Source organism: Platichthys flesus, chromosome 8 (genome assembly GCF_949316205.1).
Source record: "Platichthys flesus chromosome 8, fPlaFle2.1, whole genome shotgun sequence".
In the NCBI taxonomy this organism is placed as follows: domain Eukaryota; kingdom Metazoa; phylum Chordata; class Actinopteri; order Pleuronectiformes; family Pleuronectidae; genus Platichthys; species Platichthys flesus.
In genome coordinates this window covers 13,677,131-13,699,098 of record NC_084952.1, presented here as the reverse complement: position 1 = coordinate 13,699,098, position 21,968 = coordinate 13,677,131, and the positions used below count along the sequence as shown (strand labels likewise).

Below are 21,968 nucleotides of genomic sequence, written 5' to 3'. Positions count from 1 at the left end.
AACCCACATATCAAGTGGTTAATATCTTCACTGACATTAAGTGAATATTATCCTGAGAATGATCTGAGGGATTTGGCAGGGGACGGTCAGACTGAGGCTGGTTCATGTAGAGTGAAAGTAAGACGATGGAGGGGAGAGTTACACTCATTTGGGATTATGAATAGAGTGTGATTGGGAGAGAGGGGGGGTGGATCAATGGGATTATTATAAATCATTATGACAGCTCGAGTCAGAGCTGTCGCTTGGTTACAGCCAGTATCACTCTACCAGTTCTTACAACACACCAAATATAAACGAAAAGACAAGACTCAACATATTACTCCAGAAATGATCTATTATCATTCAATTACCACACTACCATCAATTACATGAACATTTGTTAAATTTGATCATAGTGACATAATGATGAAACTTGTTTATCCCTCTAGTGGCTAAGAGGGAAATTTCAGTCCATTCACTAATATTATCTTATTATCTTGTCAATAATCAGACACATTGCTATTAAATTCAGTATCAATTTTCTGACACCAAAATATAATTCTTACTGACTTTCGAGCTCCTCAACATTTTATTCTTGCACACTGAGTACAGACAGACACACAACCAAGTCAATGGTACACTGGAGATTTGTTTATGGTGTTAGTTCGAAAAGAGGAATATTCCCCAGGATATTTAAAAACAGAGACACACAAAATAACAAATACTGTAAATCTGAGGTGTGACTACTTTTATTGGTGACCAGCTGTAATGACACAGTTATACTTTCATTAATGAAGGTCTTTACAGAATACAACAACATCAATATGTTTTCTTATCTACTTTGTCACAACACATATTCAGAATTACAACTTTAAAATCTGAACTTAATATTTTTGTTCTTTCTTTTAATTAACATCTACGGTGAAGGTAGGGGGAATATGTATATTTGTAGGATCCCAGGTCACGCAGTTTTCTTAAGTCAGCTCTGAAAATCGTTTGTGAGTCTGCTGCCTAAAGTTCATAAGTTGTTCTTCTTCACAAATCTTAGAAATGAACAGTCGTTAGGAAACACACTAAAGATTATTTTTGTGTGAAAAGATTGAAGTGTTTGAAAAGGAAGAAGGGGGGGGGGCTCTGCACACTTGCTCAACCCATAAAAACACATTTAGAAAAACTGACAAGAGGTTGGTTACAGTATACTATGAGCCGACCTGGGATCTGTTATTGTTATTGTACGTACACTATTTACAGATTTTCCGACGTGCTCCTACTCTTCTAGACCTTAACTCTTTATCTCTTTACACCACAAACAATAAACACATGATGATACTCACTATTGGGTCTATAACTTATGTCACAGAGTATTTACTGAATTCTAATTACCTGCTGTCAGTTTATTACAGTTTCTCACACTTTTCTTTGCTTGCTATGATAAAACATATTATATTATTGCAGACTCGACTTCTTTTTAACATATTTTATCATTTAATTGTCCCATTGTCTGTTTTATTGATGAAATTCCTGTAAATTATACCTCATATTTCAATATATTGTGTCATGATATTTCATGTTAAAACATTATGCAAAAAATTGTTTTCCATTTATAGATTCATATTCATGAAGTGCAATATTTACAAGCTAAAATAAAAATAACAACAAACGGAAAAACATCTGTGAGTCTTGTTATTTTGGAGAAACATTATTTGACTAAAACATCAGTGACACATATGAATGAATATATATTTATATACAATAGGGCGAGAATGTATGTTCATCCTGCCCTGTTTATTGAGATCGAATTTTCAGTCCACCACTTCGCCGGTTTGCTCCGCTCCTTCCACCCACTCCTGCCTGACCTCTGGCTCCGTCCCCCCGCCCACCTCCTTATGGGCCTGCAGCTGCTGTATGAACTCATCCAGGATCTGCTGGGCTGACAAGGAGGTCACATCCACAACGTCCTGCTCCAAAAGCGTTACCTCTATCCCTCCCTTTCCACCCCAGCTGTCGCCACCCACATGGGCCTGCTGAGGGGCTAGAGGGGTGTCAGTGTGGTTAGTGCCCAGGGGAGGCTGCTTTTGGCTTTGGGGATAGAGAGGTTGGGGTCTGGCAGCATAACCGGCTGCCATTTTCTTATATATAGCAGCGCTGATGTCAGCTACAGAGATAGGTGGGCTGTGGCTCGACTCATGTTGATTTGAGAGACAGGCCCCAGTGGCTGTTGTTGGCGTCCCCTGTTTAAAAGGCATGAAAGCAGTGACCCTCTGCAGACCTGCCTCTGACTTTGTCAAGCGATCGGATGCAGCCTCCACCATATTAGGAGAGTCTCCTGGCAGGGAGGTGGCGAGGCGGCTGATTGGAGTTGAAGCTGTCAGGAACGTCTGTATGGCCTCAGACGAGTTAAAGTGCTTCTCCAATAAATCCTTTATCAAGTACGGCACCTGGGGAAGACAAACCAACACGAACAGTAACTCTGTATTCAATCCATGCAAAAGAAATAGAAGAATGGTCTGAACATTCCTGAAGGTTTTACGATAATGGGTATTACACCTAACTTTATACACTTGCTATACCTCAACTCTTTTGAAATACTTGTTTAAAGGGAGATGGACAATTTCTATTTCAACACTTGACTCACAGATGTTCAGTATTATTTTTAAGATATCTATATGTTAAAGCTTCCAAATGAGAAAGGTTAATAATAGTAGTAATATAATTGCATCTACTGAGTGCTAAATAGAGTATTACGATGTTTAGTATGAAGTACATGCTGTATCAAATTAATATGTAGTCGGTCACATTCAATTATTACCTGCACCAAGGAGGTTTTGTGGATTGTTCGTTTGTTGGCATGGTTATGCAACAACTACAGCACATATTATCATAAAACTTATTGGAAGAACGTGATGTGGGTCAATGAGGAACTATTGATTTTTGTTCTGCTTTTTTTTACATTTCAAGAAAATGTATGCAAAAAAATTCAGGCATATTAATATTCATAATAACGATGATTGTGCACAATTTGGTGCAATCTGATTGAATTCAAACTGGCTTGTTTGGCCTTGGCTGCGCTCTATTTAGTGCCATTCTAGTTCATCACACATCATCTCATCATGCTTTCGCAGACTAGAGAGTTGTGGGTGCACAAACATTGATTTCATGGTGTCTATTACTTTTATATTTTGACTAGGGTGTGATGAAAATCTAGTACTGGCTGAAATGCATGTGCAGTTGCAAAAAAATACATTTGTGTGTGAAAGGAACATGGTGTGTTAAGGTTTCATTATACTTCATTTCAAAATCTGAAATGACCCTTTTAAGACAGCATTAAAAACCTATCCACCCCATTAGAGTATTCATTAAAAGAAACCTCCACTGTGTGTGGAAGTGTGCATGGGTGTCCACTAGATGGCGCCGTGCTCACGTTGATGTTTTCCATTGCAGCGATGGTCCTGTGGGTGTCCTCCAACTCGGAGCTCAGCTGGGACACACGGTTCAGCAGATACTTCCTCTCACTGCACAGACTCTCTGACTGCACGTAACAAGACAGTGATTAAAATGCATGAAAACAGCTCGTTGGTTGTGAATGCATCCCCACCCATCCTAATCTCCATACAGCTCTCTCACCGCTATGTGGAGATGTTCGCCCAGCATGTTATTGGCCTGTTTGGTCCCAGAGTGGGTCTCTAGAAGGCTGTAAGAAGAAAAAGTGGGGGGGGGGTTAAGTACAATTGTTTGTTAGGGCAAGTGTCCACCTCAAGCTGTCTTGATAAATATGCAACAACTGACACCAAACTGAAGCCAAGTGTGAGACAACTTTCACTCCAGTTGCTCCAGTCTGCTGCACAATGTGTGCTATGTAGTCCAGGCCTGACATGACCCAGGCCAGAACACTGCTGTCACTGGAGAGCGTGAAGGGAGAGGACAGACGCTCACGTAGTCCACATGTGTGTGTTGCTTGTGGGAACACATGCCCAAATCAGAACAGCCATTGGAGTGTACAGGGGAAAACATGTGGCCTATGCTGCTCATCCATTATGGCCCACTGTTCAATGAATCTATAAGAACTGTTATGTAAAGCCATAGGTTGTTTTTAATGATTACTGGAGGCTGCAGGGTCAATATGTGCTCACACAACACAGCATTACCCTCTCATATAGAGGCATGTTACCCTTATATACTGCATTGCATCATGCTACAAGTGGAAGAGATGTTTCCCTGCACATGTACGTGATTGGCTATTCTGGCTGTTGAAATTAGCTCTGTTCACGAATCCAAACCTTTTATATTTCTCCTTGACATGACTGAGCTCGTCCCTGGTCCTCTGCAGCTCCGCCTCCAGACTCTCGATGCAAACCACCGTCTGCAGCAAGTTCTGGTGAAGATCTGCATTCTCCTCCTGAAGAGCCCTGAACACAGAGGGAGGGCGGGAGAAGGGTGTCACCTTTTTGACTCCATACTGATAGCTGCTATATAGAACATAAATATATGGTTGGTATAAAACCAATGAGGCCTTCTCTCACCTCCATTTTAGAGATCTAATGATCATGCATGGTTGTTATGACATCCACAAAGGAGTAGGATTACGGATCTAATGAAATTAACTGTGGTCTCATGAGGGGACTTTTGGGCCTTGGGTAGAGGTATGAACTCTATCGAGAGAAAATTACAATATAATATTAATAATATTATTGATAATATAATTATAAAAATGGAGGGATAGTTGGGTGGAAATGCTCTGAGAGACTTGTGCATTTATGTATAAGAAATAAAAAATTAAAATTAAAACTAAGAAGTTTCTGCGTTTTATTTGGTGTTCATGTTCATGTTCATCCTACCTACCTAGCAAGATAAGTTATAAATAAGTTGTGTATACGTTTCATAACTCTTCACCTCTTCCTGTTGAAACAGGAGTAGAGGACGAGAGGATGCTCATTAAAAGGAGATCAATAACCACTGACCCACCCAGAGAGAGACAGAGAGAAGTGTATGAAAGGCTGTGCTCACATGCAAAATGTGACAGAAAGTAAACACTTACTGGAGATGGTCAGGATCACAAATTGTGTCCTGGAAAAAGAAGAAAGAAAAGTGAACAATCCTCATAAGATACGGCATTTGGTCCGATATGAAACAAAGTGTCGCTGACTTTTCATACAGTGAGTTTGTATGTACTTAAAATGTATTGTTTGGGCTCTGTCGAGGAAAATGGAAGACAGCTCGTTCTTTACTAAACTAATAGGAATGTGATAAATCCCTTAACACCCGGCTTGGTAGTCGTGGTTTCACTTGAATTCCAACGAGCTGGACGAGATCCAACACAATGAAAAAACAAGTCAGTGCTAAAGTCCAGCGCAGCTTTATTGAGTATGAGTAAAACTATAGTTCAGCACTGACTCCTGATTTGGTGCTTCATGTAAAAAAAAACAGCTCTGACATATAAAGAATGATAAACAGTGAGAATACATATTGTTGTTCAGTGTTGTATGCATTGTACAGCCATCTGACTACACCTACAGTGGGTCGCCACTCCACTACTGATGACTTGATGGATTTGTATTGAGCTGTGGCCTCAGTTATCCTGAGTCCGGAAATGGAGTTCGTTAGAATCAATCAGTTCTGTGAAGGTAAAGTGTACCCGAAATTTTATCTTTGTGTATGTGAGATTATATATATGGATGCATCTGTGTTTGTGTGTGTGCGTGTGTGTGTTCTGTGTGTGTGTGTGTGTTTGTGTGTGTGTGTGTTTCTATGTGTGTGTGTGTGTGTGTGTGTGATTTCACCAAACCTTTACTCAACCAGACAAACTAAATGGGCCCACGTCCCTGCACAGCGGCAACATGGAAAAAGGCCATGTTATGTAACGGTGTGTATTTATTAGTAGGAAACATAAGTGAACAGGCCAGAGCGGATTGTTGTATAAGGGCAATGTGATACGAGCTCTTATGCAACCAAGTCAATTTCATTTATTTGTTCGTGCTGCTGGTGGCTTCATGTCTCAGAGGATGTATGATGTGGGTAGGTAAACTTGCCACAGAGATCCAGTGGCTATGGGCACGACTGTTTTTCCACCCAGTGTCTTTGTGCATTATTATTATGATGATGATTATTCATATCATTATCACTATCATTATCACTATCACTATCACTATCACTATCACTATCACTATCATTATCATTATCATTATCATTATCATTATCATTATCACTATCATTATCAATATGACAATTATTATTGATAAATCATTTCAAATCTTTTAAAGTTGAGTTTCCCCTAGAAGTACAGGATGTGCTGCATTGCTGGAGAATGACTCAGCTTGCAATGCGTAGTTTGCCTCAGCCGGTGACTCAGCTGCACTGCCTCTGCAATAGAAGAGCTGCCCTCCACTTGTTATGCTCGTCCCGTTCTCTCTACACCGACACTGTCTCTTCAACGCAGCGCTTTCCCATCAGGAGCTGAATGCTTTCACAGTTAGACTCTTCATTCATGCAGAACACCAGATTCATTTTTTAGGAGCGAGACTCATGATAAAAGCAAAATACAAAATACAAAATACTGTATGTAAAGCATATAGATATTATAGACAGGTCGTGTTGAAGCTCATTTTAAGATAGTGGGCTCTTTATTTTTAATGCACCATAACTTATTTTTTCTCACAGATTCCCCATTTGAAGGCCACTTGTGTTAACACTGCTGAGTTCTTGCTATCTCTTAAATAAAATCTCCTCAGTACAATGGTATCACATATATCATGTGCTATACTTAATGATCATATTAATCATGTTACCTTAAAACAGTGCACTAACTTTCATATTTATCATTCCACTTAAATACACTGTGTAATATTCATATTGTTCGTGTTATTTATCATACTTATCTATAAGTCTTAAACCTCTTCTGCTTCTATATCATATTTTATTGCATTGTTGTTTATTTCTGAATATTGTATGTTTCCTTTGTTAATCTTTATCGCAGGCACAATTTGAATTGAGGATGACACCTTTCGTAATTTTATTATGTCATTAAATCTTTAATAAATAGCTTAAAATGAAAACATAAAAAACACAAATTGTATATATTCCTGTGGTTTGTATTCTGTGGCCCTTCAGGGTGATTTGAAACTGAAATAAGGTTTGTGCCCTGTACCAGTGAAATTAAACTTCCATTTTAGGAAGTGAAAGTGTGAAATTCCTCTTCCCTTTTAGAAAGAGAAAAAAATCTCATCAAAGGTAACTCACCCTGTGTTGTTTGGAGTGCCCCACATATTGTGAATGTTGTCGACCACTCTTCTCTGAACTGTGACTGGTCACTGTGTCTCTGGCCCTGGATGAATCCGATTTTGAAGATGAAGACTCATATCCCACGCCTGCGCCTGCAGCCTGGGCCGAGGATGGAGGTGAGCTGGCGGGTCTCTGGTGGCCAGTGTCAGGGTGCACCTGCAGAGGTGGGTTATGGTGCGGATGCTGGGTTTGTGGACAGTGAGAGGCAGTGTGCTGCGGTTTACGGTGGGCATGTTGTTTGGGTTGGCTGGGTTCAGGACTGGTGCTGGTGCCATCAGTCAGGTGAGGACCACACCTGCCATATCTGTCTCTTGACACAGAGCCTCCAGTGGGCGACGGCCTCCTGTCTTTACGGATGTTTCCGACATGAGTATTGTGGCTGGCAGAGTGAGCCTGGGGATGAGGCGGGGGGCTACCGTGATGGCTACTAGCTGCATATGAGTTCAGCTTGTCAGGATCGGAGCAGTCTGAGGGTTTCCGAGAGCTGCTGCGAGCTGCCTTCTCCTGTCTGTTGTGCTGTTTGGGATGCTGCTCCCTCTCCTCGGCCAAGCTCTGTCTGTGCTTCTTGGGTGGGAGCTGAGGTTTGACTGGAGCAGGTGTCGGGGGGGCAGTGGCAGCCGTCTTCTCAGTAGATTTATTTTTGTTCACGCCCAAGGTGGTGAGATCTGACGGACTTATAACCTGTTTTGTAATCTCGTCTAGAAAGGCTGAGAATTGCAGCTTTCCTTGCACAAAATTTGACCTGGCTTTCTGTATCTCAGTTTGAGTCGTCCCTTTACCTTTCTGTCCACTCGCATCTCGTCCTTTGGGAACTCTTGGTGACAACACCTCCATGGACTTTGCCTTGCGAATGTCAGCGTTGGGCTTCTTGTTCTTGAGGATGCCTTTGCAGGGTAGCTGGATGGAGGACACCGCTCTCTTTGGGCCCCTGGATACCCCAAGCTGAATATCCTCCTCACTAAAAGCAAGACTACGGCTCAAACTGGCTGTCTTATAGAGAGGCCCATAGTTCATGTGCGAAGCCCTGGATTGTTCTCCTGCAACATCACTTTCGTCGCACTGCAGAAGGCCTTCTTCACTCCTGCTGTGACCTCGGTCAAGAGTAGAAAAACCCTGCTTTCCCCTCGGCTGTGAGCTTCCAGGTATCCCATCACAAACACTTACTTGTTTGCCATGTCTGATTGAGGCCAGTACGATGGGCTCGCTTCTGCCGTCTTCCTGAAACCCTCTGCGCACGTCTACGATGTTGGAGCATGACTGAGAGTGCTGCGGCCGCACGGCATGACGGAGAGAGAAGGCATCATTAGCGCTCCCCTCTGTGAACCAGGAGGAAGAGGAGGAGGAGGAGGATGAAGAAAGGGAAGAGGATGAGGCCCTTGAGAGAGTCACAGGGGTGCGGTGGTTGTAAAGTATCTCGTCCTCTTCGCTGAGGGGAAGTGGCTGTGTCTGGTGGCGATGGCGGGCAGCGTGGTGAGGACTGTCATGGAGATTGTGACCATGATGGTGTTGGGGGTGACCATGGCTTTCATCCGTATTTCTGTCTGAGTCTTCAAACATTGTGTACCTACAACAAAGGGGGGGGGGGGGGAAGCAAAGGAAAATGAACAAAGTCAATGACGCAACTGCACCAATCAGTGCACATACCCGACATGATTAAGTACATAAAGAATGACTGTGCATATTTTTTACTTATAATCCCTTCTGGGTTCTGTTTATTTGAAGGATCAATTATAAAATGCAAATGCATTAATTCAGCATCTCTTCAGCATCTCTTCATTACAGTGGCAAATATAAATAACTTTTCAAGCTAAATTATCTTTACAATTTAACATAAACCTGGGCCAACATTCCCCTTAAATTCAATCGAGCAGCACCAAACTGCACAAACTCATAGAAATCAGTCCGGTAAATATACCAGATTTTGATTTGATCAAAGTATGAGTCATTTCCTGGACAGCACTGTAAAAAAAACAATGTTAAAGAAATAACAAAAAAGAAGGCATGATAATTGTTTGACTAAATCCAGGATCTGCGCCTAACTTGGTTCTCCACGGACCCACACCACAGCCTCCAAGTTTTGTGGTAATCTGTCTGGAAGTAATATTGCTTATAACAAACAAACTGTACAACTCCCAAACTAACAAAAAGCCAGGGTTAAAACATCCCCTCCATGTGGATGTAACTAACCACCCTACCTGTGTGACTGAGGGTCTTGGTGATGGGGATAATTCGGATGCTGATGGTGGTGGTGCCTCCGTAGCTTGATCTCGTCCGGGTCAGAGGGGTTGTGAACAGGCTTAAAATACTTCTCCATCACCCGTCTCTTTCCTGGTGTTAGGCTGTGGACGCTGCACTGGTTTGGTTTACTATAACAGTGGCAACGATCGAGGTCCGTGTTAAAAATCGACTGCTTCTCAGGAGGTCTATTATTTTTGAATGATAATATTTTTCTCTAAAAATCGACAGTACATTTATCGATGTCAGCTGCAAAGATCATCACTTCATACCTGACAATTATCAAACGCTGGCTACAGAGTCCTAGGCTAGTTGACAGGCCTTCAACAATTTGAAAGTCTCTACTGAAGATAAATCCACAAGTGTTTTAATAAAGGATCCAGCTGCAGTATCTCTGAATAAGTTTTTCTCCCTCAGCATCTGGCTGCAGAATAATGGGATTCGGCTCGTGACCAAAGGATGTATGTGCTCCTGAATGGTGGATTGGTTTTGCATCATGCCTGATGTAACAGCTGGGTGCTCACTGAAGCAGCTGAAAAAGCGGGACATTTGTCCCCATTGAGGACACAATCGAAACGAGCCCTGCGGACAGGATCTATAACGGGCTTTGTTTAACCCAGGGTAACTGGTTAAGAGTGGGGTCTGCTCATATGTTTGCGCTGCCTCACACATCTTCTTTATCTTCATATCCTATTAACTTGTGTGATATTTTTTTTAAACTTTGTTCTCATTAGTATAGTTAATAATAAACAAAAGCATGAGCCAAAGCTATTGAACTGCCCACAGCTGCCCCATTGATTTTAAAAGGTTTCTTGTGGTCATTAGCCCGAGGCCTTTGTAATTACATTTAGGATGAGCAATATGACAATATATCTATCGTTCAGTTTTTCCCTTTGGATATTTTGGTATTCTGTCCTTTAATATGTTAGGTATATGTTGGGTTGTATTAACTAATCAGTGGGTAAGATGGGCTTTTTCAAAGCCGTTTCCCTCAGTGCGGTTAAGTACATGTATTTTGTTTATATTTTTATTTTTATCTTGAACAGTTCAATCAAATTTCTTCGTATTCTTTTTCTCAATCAACTAATTTTCCATTTGCATTCAGATTTATCCATTTTACTTATTTTACCTCTTTTAATATTTTCATTCTACTCTTTTATTTGGCTTGTTTTAAACTGTGCATTCTGACTTTGAATTGTTTCCTTAGAATTTTGTCTCTGTGTGTTTTTTTTGTGTGTGTGATAATTAGTAGTTCAATGTTTCCAGTCCACCCTTGAACGTTTGGTTTCACGTGGCAGTATTGTCTTGTATATTTTAACTCTATTGCAACAAGTGGTCGCTTTTATTCTGCTAGTTTCCGGCAGCCTGCTGTTAATCGTATGGCTGGCTGTGTTAGTACACTGAGTGCAACTACACGTGAGTCAAATTCCTGGTATGTGTACTCATAAATGGCAAATAAAGCAGATTCTGTTTGAGTTACACAGTTTGACTTTGATTAGCAAGTCTCACTTGATCATTTTAAGTGAAAGACCAATGTGTGGCGTGATGATTATCACATGAAAGGAGAGGCCTCTTCTCAGACACTGACTATATCCTGCCTAACAAGCACGAAAGAGCTCAATCCATGGAGCCAGGGAGGGGCTGAAACTCATCCCAGGGACAACTCCACACACTGGGGTGTTGCTGATCAATGGCATGAGAGTAGTTAGATAAGGGAGGTTGCCCAGACATGTCCGAGCTACAGTGATCAATGTGGAAATTCAGCTCTGCACATGGAAACGCCAGGGATGGGCGTGTTCCAGGTTTCACGAGACGTGACAAATACAAAGTGTTTGCACTGCGCCCCCTCGTGGCTAGAAGAAAAAAAAAAGTATCTCACGCCTGACTTTTCAGAACTGGTAGTTTTCCACTGCTGCAGCAGCCTGGTTCTCGATGTTTCTGGATATTTCCATCTGAACCACTCATTAAAGTCTTACTTATCGACAGCTGATGTTGAATGAGGCATTAGAGTCTGTTGAGTTACACTATGAAGGCCTGTACAATGAGCCATGATACCACACAGAAGCTTTTACACTGACAATCAAACCAAAAGACACGGATTGGGTTATGAAGTGACATTTAGGACATGTTCATTTATCTGTTTTCATGGACAGATCCCAGAGCAGCTCCAACATCCACATTAAAGCAGATGACTTGGCTGTTTTCTATTGTTCGTCAATCACAAAACGCATATCACTGCAGTAAAGGGGAAGTAGATCCGGCAAATCAACTGTATTCTAGTTTGATCCGGTTTCAGGGGCCTTGCTACACACCAGCAAAGATAAGTCCGCCATGACGTCAGCTGTTTTCGCCATTTTCTCCTTTTATTTTGAAGTAACTTTAATGTCATGTTTTTTAGACGTTAAACTGAATGAATCCGACCAGTGACACCAGCAAAACCACACAGCCCCCCCCTCTGTTGTCTGTTTGAGCCACTTGCAACAAGAACAGAAACATATTTATTTAGTTATATATATAAGTGTGTTTTTAAACCTCTCAGTCGTTATATATCCTGATTTATTATTGATCCCTGATGTTTTTAACTCGATTCTAAAACCCCAATCAACACCCGTCAGCGTGTTTCGTCGCGTAAAAGTGTGACTACTTTCTCAGCGGATGAATATCTCCGCTTGTCGTGGCCGAATCACCCAAACAGTATAAGTAGCACAAGTGACGCTGCACAAGCTCACACTGCCACGACACCATTCATCGAGAGCCGACGCGCGGCGCAGGTCAAATCGTATATGTTTTTTCTTTTCTTTTTAAAACTTTAGAACCGTCTTTACTCACGTAGAGATCTCGATGCTCTCTACCTAACTTTATATTCGTATCGTTTTTTAAACCTATTGTTTACCAACGGCAGTAACCGAGCTCGAGGCCCCGCCTTGACGACAAACATGCCTTCAATTTCAAGATAAGCCTTCTATTATTATGTTTTTTTCTTAAGAATGACATTTGTCATCAAGCTGTGTTAAATTTACTTGTTTTGAGTGGGCAAATTTCCGTAGAGTACAGCCTTTACCGAAACCAAACCTTAATTTATTTTGTCGACACTGCGTAGCTAGTTAACGCCAGGCTGTGCTTAATATAGAGTCATGTTACTGACATAGAAGCCCTGGCAGTGGTCACAATATATATATTAAATAGGTTGTGTGAGTCGCCAACTCCACAGGTTTACATAATGTTAATAAAAACGCTACTTCAGGTCAGTTGTCGTAACGGCATTCGGCGCAAGATGGGAGCCGTGACGTAGGAGCCTATTGGCTATTGGACGATTTGAATAACTCTTACGTGAGTAAATTAAACAGTGGGAAAGACTAAAATGTTTTCAGACGCCAACAATCGTTGCGAGGCTACATCGAATAACCGCTTGTATTTATTAAGTCATCAATATAGATTGTGTGAGGAAAAACTCTTTTAAATACAAGTTTAGCAGCGAGGTTACAAGTTTGAGAGTAACAAACCGAGAAGAGTAGTTCAGACTTAAAAGCGGAGTCAACTCAAACGTTAAGGGTTACTTGACAACCAAGCTATGAAAACCAACATTATTAATGTAATCGTGTCAATTCAGTTTTTTTTTTTTTTTAAAGTACACTAAATCTAACTAATTGAATGATAATTGCCAGACCCGTCTGAACCTAAGCCGGTTAAATTATAAGACTATTTCATTTTGCTTTGCCGAAAAAATAATCAACTTTACTTGAAGTCAATTTCGGTGTGTATACATTTATGTTACACTACGCCTGGTTAGATTCGTCAGTCGATACCATTACTTGAGCAGGCATCTTGAGATGCAATCTAATTTTTTTTTTTTTATATATAATTCCTCAATAGTACTGGAGCGACTTTTTAGCATTACAATTTCACTGAAAAATGTTAAATTTTAAGTAGTCTGTGCATTGGTCAAATAAATGTCCAAGGAAAGCTATATTCTCAAAGGCAACTTGAGGAATCCAAGCTCATAGAACAAGAGCTGTAGCACAAGGAATCACAGGCTGAGGTTATATGTGGAGTTTTTTCTTTTTCATTTTCCAAGCTTTTTTTTATTGATTAGAGAAGACAGAAGAATTTTTTTTGGGAGGGGAAAATGGACTGAGTTATCACAGGGAGGAATGGACTTAGTTATTAGAGGAAGATCGCAGGACCAGCGTGGAGCGAGGCCATGGGACTCGGGGAGGACCAGAGTGGAGCCAGGCAGGACAGGACCGTGGGGCAAGGGAGGACCAGAGTGCTGCCAGGCAGGACAGGAGCAGAGGTGCCCAAAAGAAAAGGAACAGCAGATGTGGGCGATGCGTACACCAGATGGAGCCAGAGGCACAGGGCAGAGTAGCAGCACAGAGGGATCATCACTGAAGCAGCAGTTCCAGAGCAAGCCAGCCAGTGATGAGAGGGTGGGACAGGGCGCACAAGTCTTCTAGCTTCACACGTTAAAGCAAGGCGGTGGTTTGTATAATGGGTAGAGGTATCTCTGTAACACTCAGTCATTTAGCTTTTCAATTACTTTTAGGAACCGATGTTGTAGAACACAATTTCTCGCACAGCTCTCTCTTCCTCTTTTCAGGCAACCGGTGTAAGTCGTTTTGTACCGTGGTCACCCCTCCGGTTGTGCGCTGACATGAGTGTGGTGGTGTCTGCTGTGATGAATGCCTTGGTAGTGTGCTGGCGAGAGGAACATCTTTTCGGACTTCTCGACCCCCTGCAATCAGAAGTAGTTCCCCCAGCTGGAGAGGGACGTGGTCTCGTGTCGTTCAATAGGTTTCCCTGAGAAGTTTCAGCATTGGCGTGAGAGTGGATGGTCTCCTGTGCAGCCGATTGAGTGTATACCACAACCCTTCAATGCAACAGCGCCTCATTGGTACATCAGCTACATCTACCTCTTAACCCAGCAGTGAGTCAATGCATGAAATGTACATGTGGGTGTAACTATCCTGTACATGCCTCATAATTACCTATGCTGTATAGAATACAGTCATTTTTTTTTATTCAAAGGATTTTCCATTATAGTTATTGGGTTAAGGGGGAGGGGGGAATTTAAAACGTGTGTTTCGAGTTCTTCTTTTCACAGGCCTGGGCCCCTAAAGCCGATCATCGAAAGAATCCCCTCGCGCTAGCCGCTTGCTACAAGTTGAGCTCATCCTATTTTCTATAGTGCTATGGATCGGGAGCATGTGCATCTACTGTGGTTTAAAGAAATGTAGGAAGGTATCTGGTATTTTTCAATGAATCCATTAGATTTTTTTTCATAATTTGGAACATGTTGTAAATGGGTTATCATGCTTTGGGCAATGTGGGTGGGGGGGGCTTAATCAGTCTCTCCCTAGAATTCACAGCTCCATGTTACCGGCACAAAAGGCCTTGAATAGGAAACGTCCAGGTGCACCCAACAAGATGGACACTATCGCAGGATAGCAGCTTCAGAACTAGTCTCCAGATGTAGCAAGACGTTCTGTTTTCCCAGGGAGTGCGGTAACAAGTCTCTTTACTAGAAGTCATTGTAATTCTGTACAGGCTTCAAGTTACTGTGTTGGGTTGGGAGGGGACTGTGTATTTGTGACTCTTGCAGATTAAGTTATATGGGCTGCCGTTCCAAAATCTTCATTCAAGTCTACACCTACGGTTCATAAAGGAGGAATCCTTCGCGTTCAGGCCTGTGGTATTTAAAAGCTTCTTCTGGAAAAAGGTTTCCACTTTGAATTGTACTCAGTCAAACAGTTGGCCCTCTGAAGGCAGTTGTAATTAGGATAACTGTAATTCCAGTGATTGTCTTGTAGTGTTGTACTGCTTGTATTTGGGGAAGGGTATTGTGGGGAGAGGCTTTTTCCTTTGCATTTTTCAGTGTGCTGTGTCCTGTTCGCTTTCCAATACCCAAGATCACCAGGAACTCCTAACTCATTGTTTGTACAAGTTCCCTTGCGCATCAAGCATCACGTAAGGTCACTAAATGTATTCACATTTCTCTTAACATTCATTGTCTGGCTAGATGCCTCCATTGCAATTCCTTTGCAATTAGTTACTATACTTTGTATTGACAATACAATGAGTGAACTATCTGTAAAGGATTTTCTTATTGCATAATAAATGCATAGCTTGTTGTGATTGAATACAGTTTTTGGTATGCATTTGTTCTTTTTGGGGGCTTGTGTGGGGGAGCTTTTCTTGTGCTTTTTCAGGTATGACAAAGCTTGGATCTTTGTAGAGCACGGATGTGACCTGGGCTCGTATGCCACCCTTTTCAAAGTGGAAATTGAAGGCAGATAAGTTGAATCCATCAAATATTGATGTTGGAAGCAATAAATTCTAAACCCTAGTGGTTGTCACTTATCTTTTTTTTTTAATGGGTTTAACTGCCCTCATTGTTCTTTGAATGAAAGCAACTTGCTATACTTGACTGTAAGCACTGCTGTGCTTTCTTGTGATAAGTGGAAGATTTGATGGACCTTCATTGATTCTGACATTATCTGCAGTAAAGCTTTTGGGCAAGGATAACAATGGTCAGTTCTACGATTACCAGGGGCACAGGGGGGTGTTTCTTGTCTACCTCTTGTTTGATCTTGCAGAACAGTCCGAAGGAAGAATGCGGTCTACCTGAGACATCACAGGAATCATCTCAACCTACATGCAGTTTGAACAATGGGATTCAGGTTGCTTTTTGATCAATAGATTGAAATAATTAGCCCTCAGCTGCTGGCCCTTGCGCAACTGTGCAAGTGGTAGGTTGCTAATATTAAGTTCTTGAAATAGCGCAACTGCGTGAAGTAAAAACAAACAAATTTATTCAGTAGCTGAGGAAGGCTGTGCATGGTGCAGCTTCAATTTGTTTTAAATGCAGTGCAAATGTGTTGCAGTAGTTTATATTGCTATTGGGTTTGGTTGGGTGTATCCCTGCACTTCTCTTCACAGAAATAAGAGTGCGAGACTGGCTCAAGAACGAGTGAAGGCCTCTAACCTGGAGCATGTAGTAAGATGCTGGCTTAACTTTTCAAAATGAACTTCTGCAATGTTGTAGTTGAAAAATTTCATCTTGGAACTGGCTTTATGTTAACCTCAAATAAATAGTAACAATGCTTTTTTTACTAGCATTTCTCTTTGGCCACAGGGCCCTACTGCTTTGCATCTTTAACCAAAAGATGAGTAGACCTCAAATCTTTGAGTATTGTGTGGTGGGTGTTTTGTGTAGATCACTCTTTGTTTCAGATCATCCTCGTCTGTCCACTCGATCTCGCCTGCCTCTGAATGCAAAATCATCTGTGGAAGCTGTCAGCGAATATGAGTGTGGCCCCTGAATGAAGTACCAACCCCCTGTGCGCTTGAGCTTTAATCTGAATCCTTGATGGCCTTCGCAGAAGCCCCGCTCTCTGTTTGTGTGTGTGCCTTTTTTTCTTTTCCCTTCGGTTTCTCAGGTTTAACTGCCCAAATTGTCTTTGTATGTCATCTGGGATGGCCTAACCTGTGTTGGAACACTGAGAATCCAGTCACATTAAGATCAAGAGCTGCAAGCTTGTCTCCCTAATACTGCATCACTTCAGTCTCATGGGTATTAAGTTAAGTAATTTCGGTTCCCTTGATTTTCTTCTTTAACACGACATGGCTTAAATGTGTTACTCAACATGTTGCATGCACATCAGCTCTGCATAACATTTTATTTGTAATGCACAACATAATGTTCATGTAGTCGTTGTCAAACACTGCAGTAGTGTTCAGTCGAGGGTTTTTCTTGAGGGGGGACGGGCAACACTTTTCTCTCTTTTCAGATTTCTCGTTCAGCTTAACTTGCGACTGAGCCAGGCGACTTAAACCTCTGCAGGGAGTCATGGGATGTCTTGGTACAGCCAGCCTCTAGGGTCTTTATTTCTTTGACGAATTGTGCATCGCGGAGCTCCGATAGCTGTGGTTAAAGGTGCTACGCCATTGGCGGTAAACACAAATTGCACTGATCATTTGTCTCATTGGAATTTCAGTGTGGGGTTCATGTGGGAGGGGGTGGGGAGATTTACATTGTCTTATCTTTTTCCCATTACAGCGTTAAACTTGGAAAGAAAGCCATACCAGATCGCCTGACCCGTGAATCCTGCCGAATTGCAAACGGGAAAACAATATTATCAGGGATGCTGGTATCGTGGCTTTGCTAATATGGATAAGAAGTTCTTTGAATTAGTCATTCGCCAATTCAGTGTCGTTGTGGGAAATGCTGGGGATTGGGGAAACCAGTTGTTTCTTTCTTCTAGTTTCAGCCTCCTGATCGAGAGAAATCCCCATGTGGTGACAGAATAATATAGCAGCCAGGTGCTGAGTGGTTTTCTTTTCCTGGGGGAACAAAGTCTTGGTTTTGTTCCTCCAGGTTTTGCTTTTGCCCTTATTACAGCAACAACAAAAAAGCAAAAGACTCCGGTGGTGGCACTCCTGACTTTGTCAGGACAGGGTTCAATTCCCTGCGGTGTCTTGCTTTTAAGAATGCTGTGCAATGGGGTGAAAACGAAATTTGAACAGTTGGTCCCATTTTTTTTTTTTATTGCAAACCACAAGTTTTGGTTGGTAACATGAAGACATTTGCCTATATTGAAACGTTTTAGAATGTAAATATCAAAGTTTGTGTGTCCCAGTCAAATTTAAATTCTTAGAATTTTTCACATTATTTACAACTTGTTTGCATTTCACTGTGTGAAGCAAAGATGGCCGTTTTTAACGTGGGTAGAAGTGCTTTTTTGAAATCAGTTAATTGCAAATGTCTTGCATAGCACTGACAGCTGTGAATAAAAGGGTAAAAAAAATTCTTTCTTTTCACTTGTTTCTTTCTTTTCATTTTGTCAGTATAGCCATAAATGAATAATTTGATTAGTCTGACTTTTGGCAAAATGACGGCATTGAGAATCAAAGTGCCACCAAAAACCATTTGTGCATCGGTGATAACTTGGGAGTCATCATAATGACAATGTTATGTTGGATTGAGGGGCCTTCAGACCTTTCTCCGCAATGAGTTTGGGGAGAGCGTGGCCTAGGGGATAGAGCGGGTGCTCTGCAACAAGAAAGAACAAGAATCCCACTCTATCCCATCTGAATGCCTAAGTGTCCTTGGCATGAAAGTGCAGGATCCCTAATATCATCCGTCAAAGTGATTGCGGATGGAAATTAATCTTACAGCTAACTCGCAAGCATTTAAGATATGTATGAATGTTGATAAATGTACCTTTTTTTCAAATAATATAAAACTAGAATAATTAATAAAGGGATGCTGACATTGTCCAGATTTCTAAAAACTGGCAGTGGAATATTAAAAAAACGTAATCCCAAAATGTGGTTGTCTAAAGATCGGATTAAGAAATAATTGATGTTTTACCATAAAACTTGAAAGAAAAGAAATGGCAGTCTTCTTTGTTTATTCTGTTGTGTAAAGATGTTCATATCTGAAAATGTATATACATATACATATTTGTGTGAACGTCCCATATCTGCCAATATCATGAGCCAATCAATTTAACGGCAAGTCTACATGAAACCTCCAACAGTTTAGTCTAGGTGGTCCAAACACTATTATATTTATTACCTCAAATCAAATTGGACACAGTCAGTGATTGGTGTTTTGAGCCTATTTCTTTCATAGCTATGGCGCTAGAGCCAGAGGCCTCAGAATCCTCAAGTTTTTTAAATGGTATCTTTATTCAACTGCCTCATTATTAGAATGATGTGGTTTTGGGTAGCTTTGCATGTTGCAACATTACGGATTTAATCTAGATTAAATTTGTCAAGGATTTGCCTCCTCAAAGTTAAGGATAAATTCAGGTAACAATTAAGCTATAGATACCAAGACAATAAGTGGAATCGCGTGTCAATTCAGTATTTTTTTTTTTTTAAAGCTACATAAAAGAGAAAGTAAATTATGAAAAATCCCTCTAAAGTTTGAATCTAAATCCAGAAATGAAAGGGGACAAATTAATTTCGTTTTGCCAACAAAGGAAGCAACTTTGTCCTTGAAAAACCAAAGATGCAGCTAAGACATCAATTTGTGTGTATACATTTGTTACACTATGGCGGCTTGTTAGACTAATCAGTCATTACCACTTTTTGAGCAAGCATCTTGAGATGCAATTTCATTTTTTTCCGTAATTCTTCGAATTGAACTCAAGCGACTTTTAAGCATTAGAATTTCGCTTAATTTGTTTTTATTTCAAGTAAAAGTCTTTGCATTGATCAAAGAAATAAATAATGAAAACGACATATTTAAATGCAACTGGAAAGGTCTGTGATTTGATGAAAGGAAAGCTACAGTCTTAAAGGTAAATTGAAAGGAATCGAAGCATATAACAATAACTCTAGCACGAAGAATCACCGGCTGAGGTTATTCTATGTGGACATTTGTTTCAGTTCTCCAGCTTCTTTTATTGATTACAGAAGACAGAAGATAATTTTTCTGTGGGAAATGGACTGAGTTATCACAGGCAGGAATGGACCTAGCTACTAAAGAAAGATCTTTTCTGACTTTTCGACCCCCTGCAATCAGAAGTAGTTCCCCCAGCTGGAGAGGGGGGTGGTCTTGTGTCGTTAATCAGTCTCTCCCTAGAATTCACAGCTCCATGTTACCGGCACAAAAAGCCTTGAATAGGAAACGTCCAGGTGCACCCAACAAGATGGACACTATCGCGAGATAGCAGCTTCAGAACTAATCTCCAGATGTAGCAAGACGTTCTGTTTTCCCAGGGAGTGCGGTAACAAGTCTCTTTACTAGAAGTCATTATAATTCTGTACAGGCTTCAAGTTGCTGTGTTGGGTTGGGAGGGGACTTTGTATTTGTGACTCTTGCAAATTAAGTTATATGGGCCGCCGTTCCAAAATCTTCATTCAAGTCTACACCTACGGTTCATAAAGGAGGAATCCTTCACGTTACCCAAGATCACCAGGAACTCCTAACTCATTGTTTGTACAAGTTCCCTTGCGCTTCAAGCATCACGTAAGGTCACTCAATTTATTCACATTTCTCTTAACATTCATGTATTCAGTAGCTGAGGTAGGCTGTGCATGGTGCAGCTTCAATTTGTATTAAATGCAGTGCAAATGTGTTGCAGTAGTTTATATTGCTATTGGGTTTGGTTGGGTGTAACGCTGCACTTCTCTTCACAGAAATAAGAGTGCGAGACTGGCTCAAGAACGAGTAAAGTCCTCTAGCCTGGAGCATGTAGTAAGATGCTGGCTTTACTTATCATAATGAACTTATGCAATGTTGTAGTTGAGAAATAACATCTTGGAACTGGCTTTATGTTAACCTCAAATAATTAGTAACAATAATGCTTTACTAGCATTTCTCTTTGGCCACAGGGCCTCCTGCCCGAGAGAAATCCCCATGTGGTGACAGAATAATATAGCAGCCAGGTGCTGAGCTGAGCTTTGTTCCTCCAGGTTTTGCTTTTGCCCTTATTACAGCAACAAAAAAAAGCAAAAGACTCTGGTGGTGACACTCCTGACATTGTCAGGACAGGGTTCAATTCCCTGAGGTGTCTTGCTTTTAAGAATGCAGTGCAATGGGGTGAAAAAAAAATTCGAATGAAAGTTGGTCCCATTTTGAATTGCAAACCACAAGATTTGGTTGTCAACAAGAAGATATGTAAATTATCAAAGTTTTCGTGTGTCCCAGTCCAGAATTTCACATTATTTACTACTTGTTTGCATTTCACTGTGTGAATCAAGGATGACAGATTATACCTTGGGTGGAAGGGCTTTTTTGAAATTAGTTAACTGCACATTACGTAGCACAATGACAGCTGTGAATAAAAGAGTACATAAATACCTTCTGTTCACTTATTTTTTTCTTTCTTTTTGTCAGTATAGCCATAAATGAATAATGTCATTAGTCTGACTTTTGGCAACATGACAGTTTCGAGAATCAATGTGCCACCAAAAAAACATTTGTGCATCGGTGATAACTTGGGGGTCATCATAATGACATTGTTATGTTGGATTGAGGGGCCTTCAGACATTTGTTCCCAACGAGTTTGGATTATTAATGTTATGGAACACATTTTGCACAAGTCCTTTTTTTGGGGAACTAACTGGTATAGTAGCAACATTTTAACAGTGAAATACACACTTGGTACAGGTAATCTGTAAAAACAAGGTATTACCATATCAAAAATAGAAATAAACAAAATAATGACAGTTCAATTTAAGATGACAATGTTGTGCATGCCTTAAAAGTAGACCTTGTCCGAAGGTGATGCACATTATATGTTACTTTTCCACGATATTATGAAAGTGCAGGATGCCTAATATCATCTGGCAAAGTGATTGCTGATGAAAATTTATCTTACAGCTAACTCGCAAGCATTTCAAATTTGTGTTGCTAAATGTACCTTTTTTCAAATAACAAAACTAAAATAATTAATAAATGGATGCTAACATTGTTCAGATTTCTAAACACTTCTAAACTTGGGGCTTGATGTTTACCATAAAAC

General features: G+C 40.9%; 1 protein-coding gene across 1 annotated transcript; it reads right to left on the bottom strand.

Moving 5' to 3' along the window:
• Window positions 1–728: 728 nt before the first annotated feature.
• On the bottom strand, window positions 729–8,811 carry si:ch211-276i12.4 (uncharacterized). Its single transcript, XM_062394350.1, has 6 exons — window positions 7,213–8,811; window positions 5,015–5,043; window positions 4,257–4,385; window positions 3,604–3,670; window positions 3,401–3,508; window positions 729–2,417 (listed from the first exon to the last, which is right to left on the bottom strand). The coding sequence occupies exons 1-6, from the start codon at window positions 8,809–8,811 to the stop codon at window positions 1,782–1,784; spliced, it is 2,568 nt and encodes an 855-aa protein (XP_062250334.1). The 3' UTR covers window positions 729–1,781.
• Between the last annotated feature and the right edge of the window lie 13,157 nt (window positions 8,812–21,968).

Bases quoted from the DNA above. Each gene is read 5' to 3' on its own strand.
- si:ch211-276i12.4 (XM_062394350.1), bottom strand. From the start codon at position 8,811: ATGTTTGAAGACTCAGACAGAAATACGGATGAAAGCCATGGTCACCCC. The intron at 5,044-7,212 runs GTGAGTTACCTT...TTCTTTTTCCAG, and splicing joins GGCACTCCAAACAACACAGG to GACACAATTTGTGATCCTGA. The intron at 3,671-4,256 runs GTTTGGATTCGT...TTCTTCTTACAG, and splicing joins GTCAAGGAGAAATATAAAAG to CCTTCTAGAGACCCACTCTG.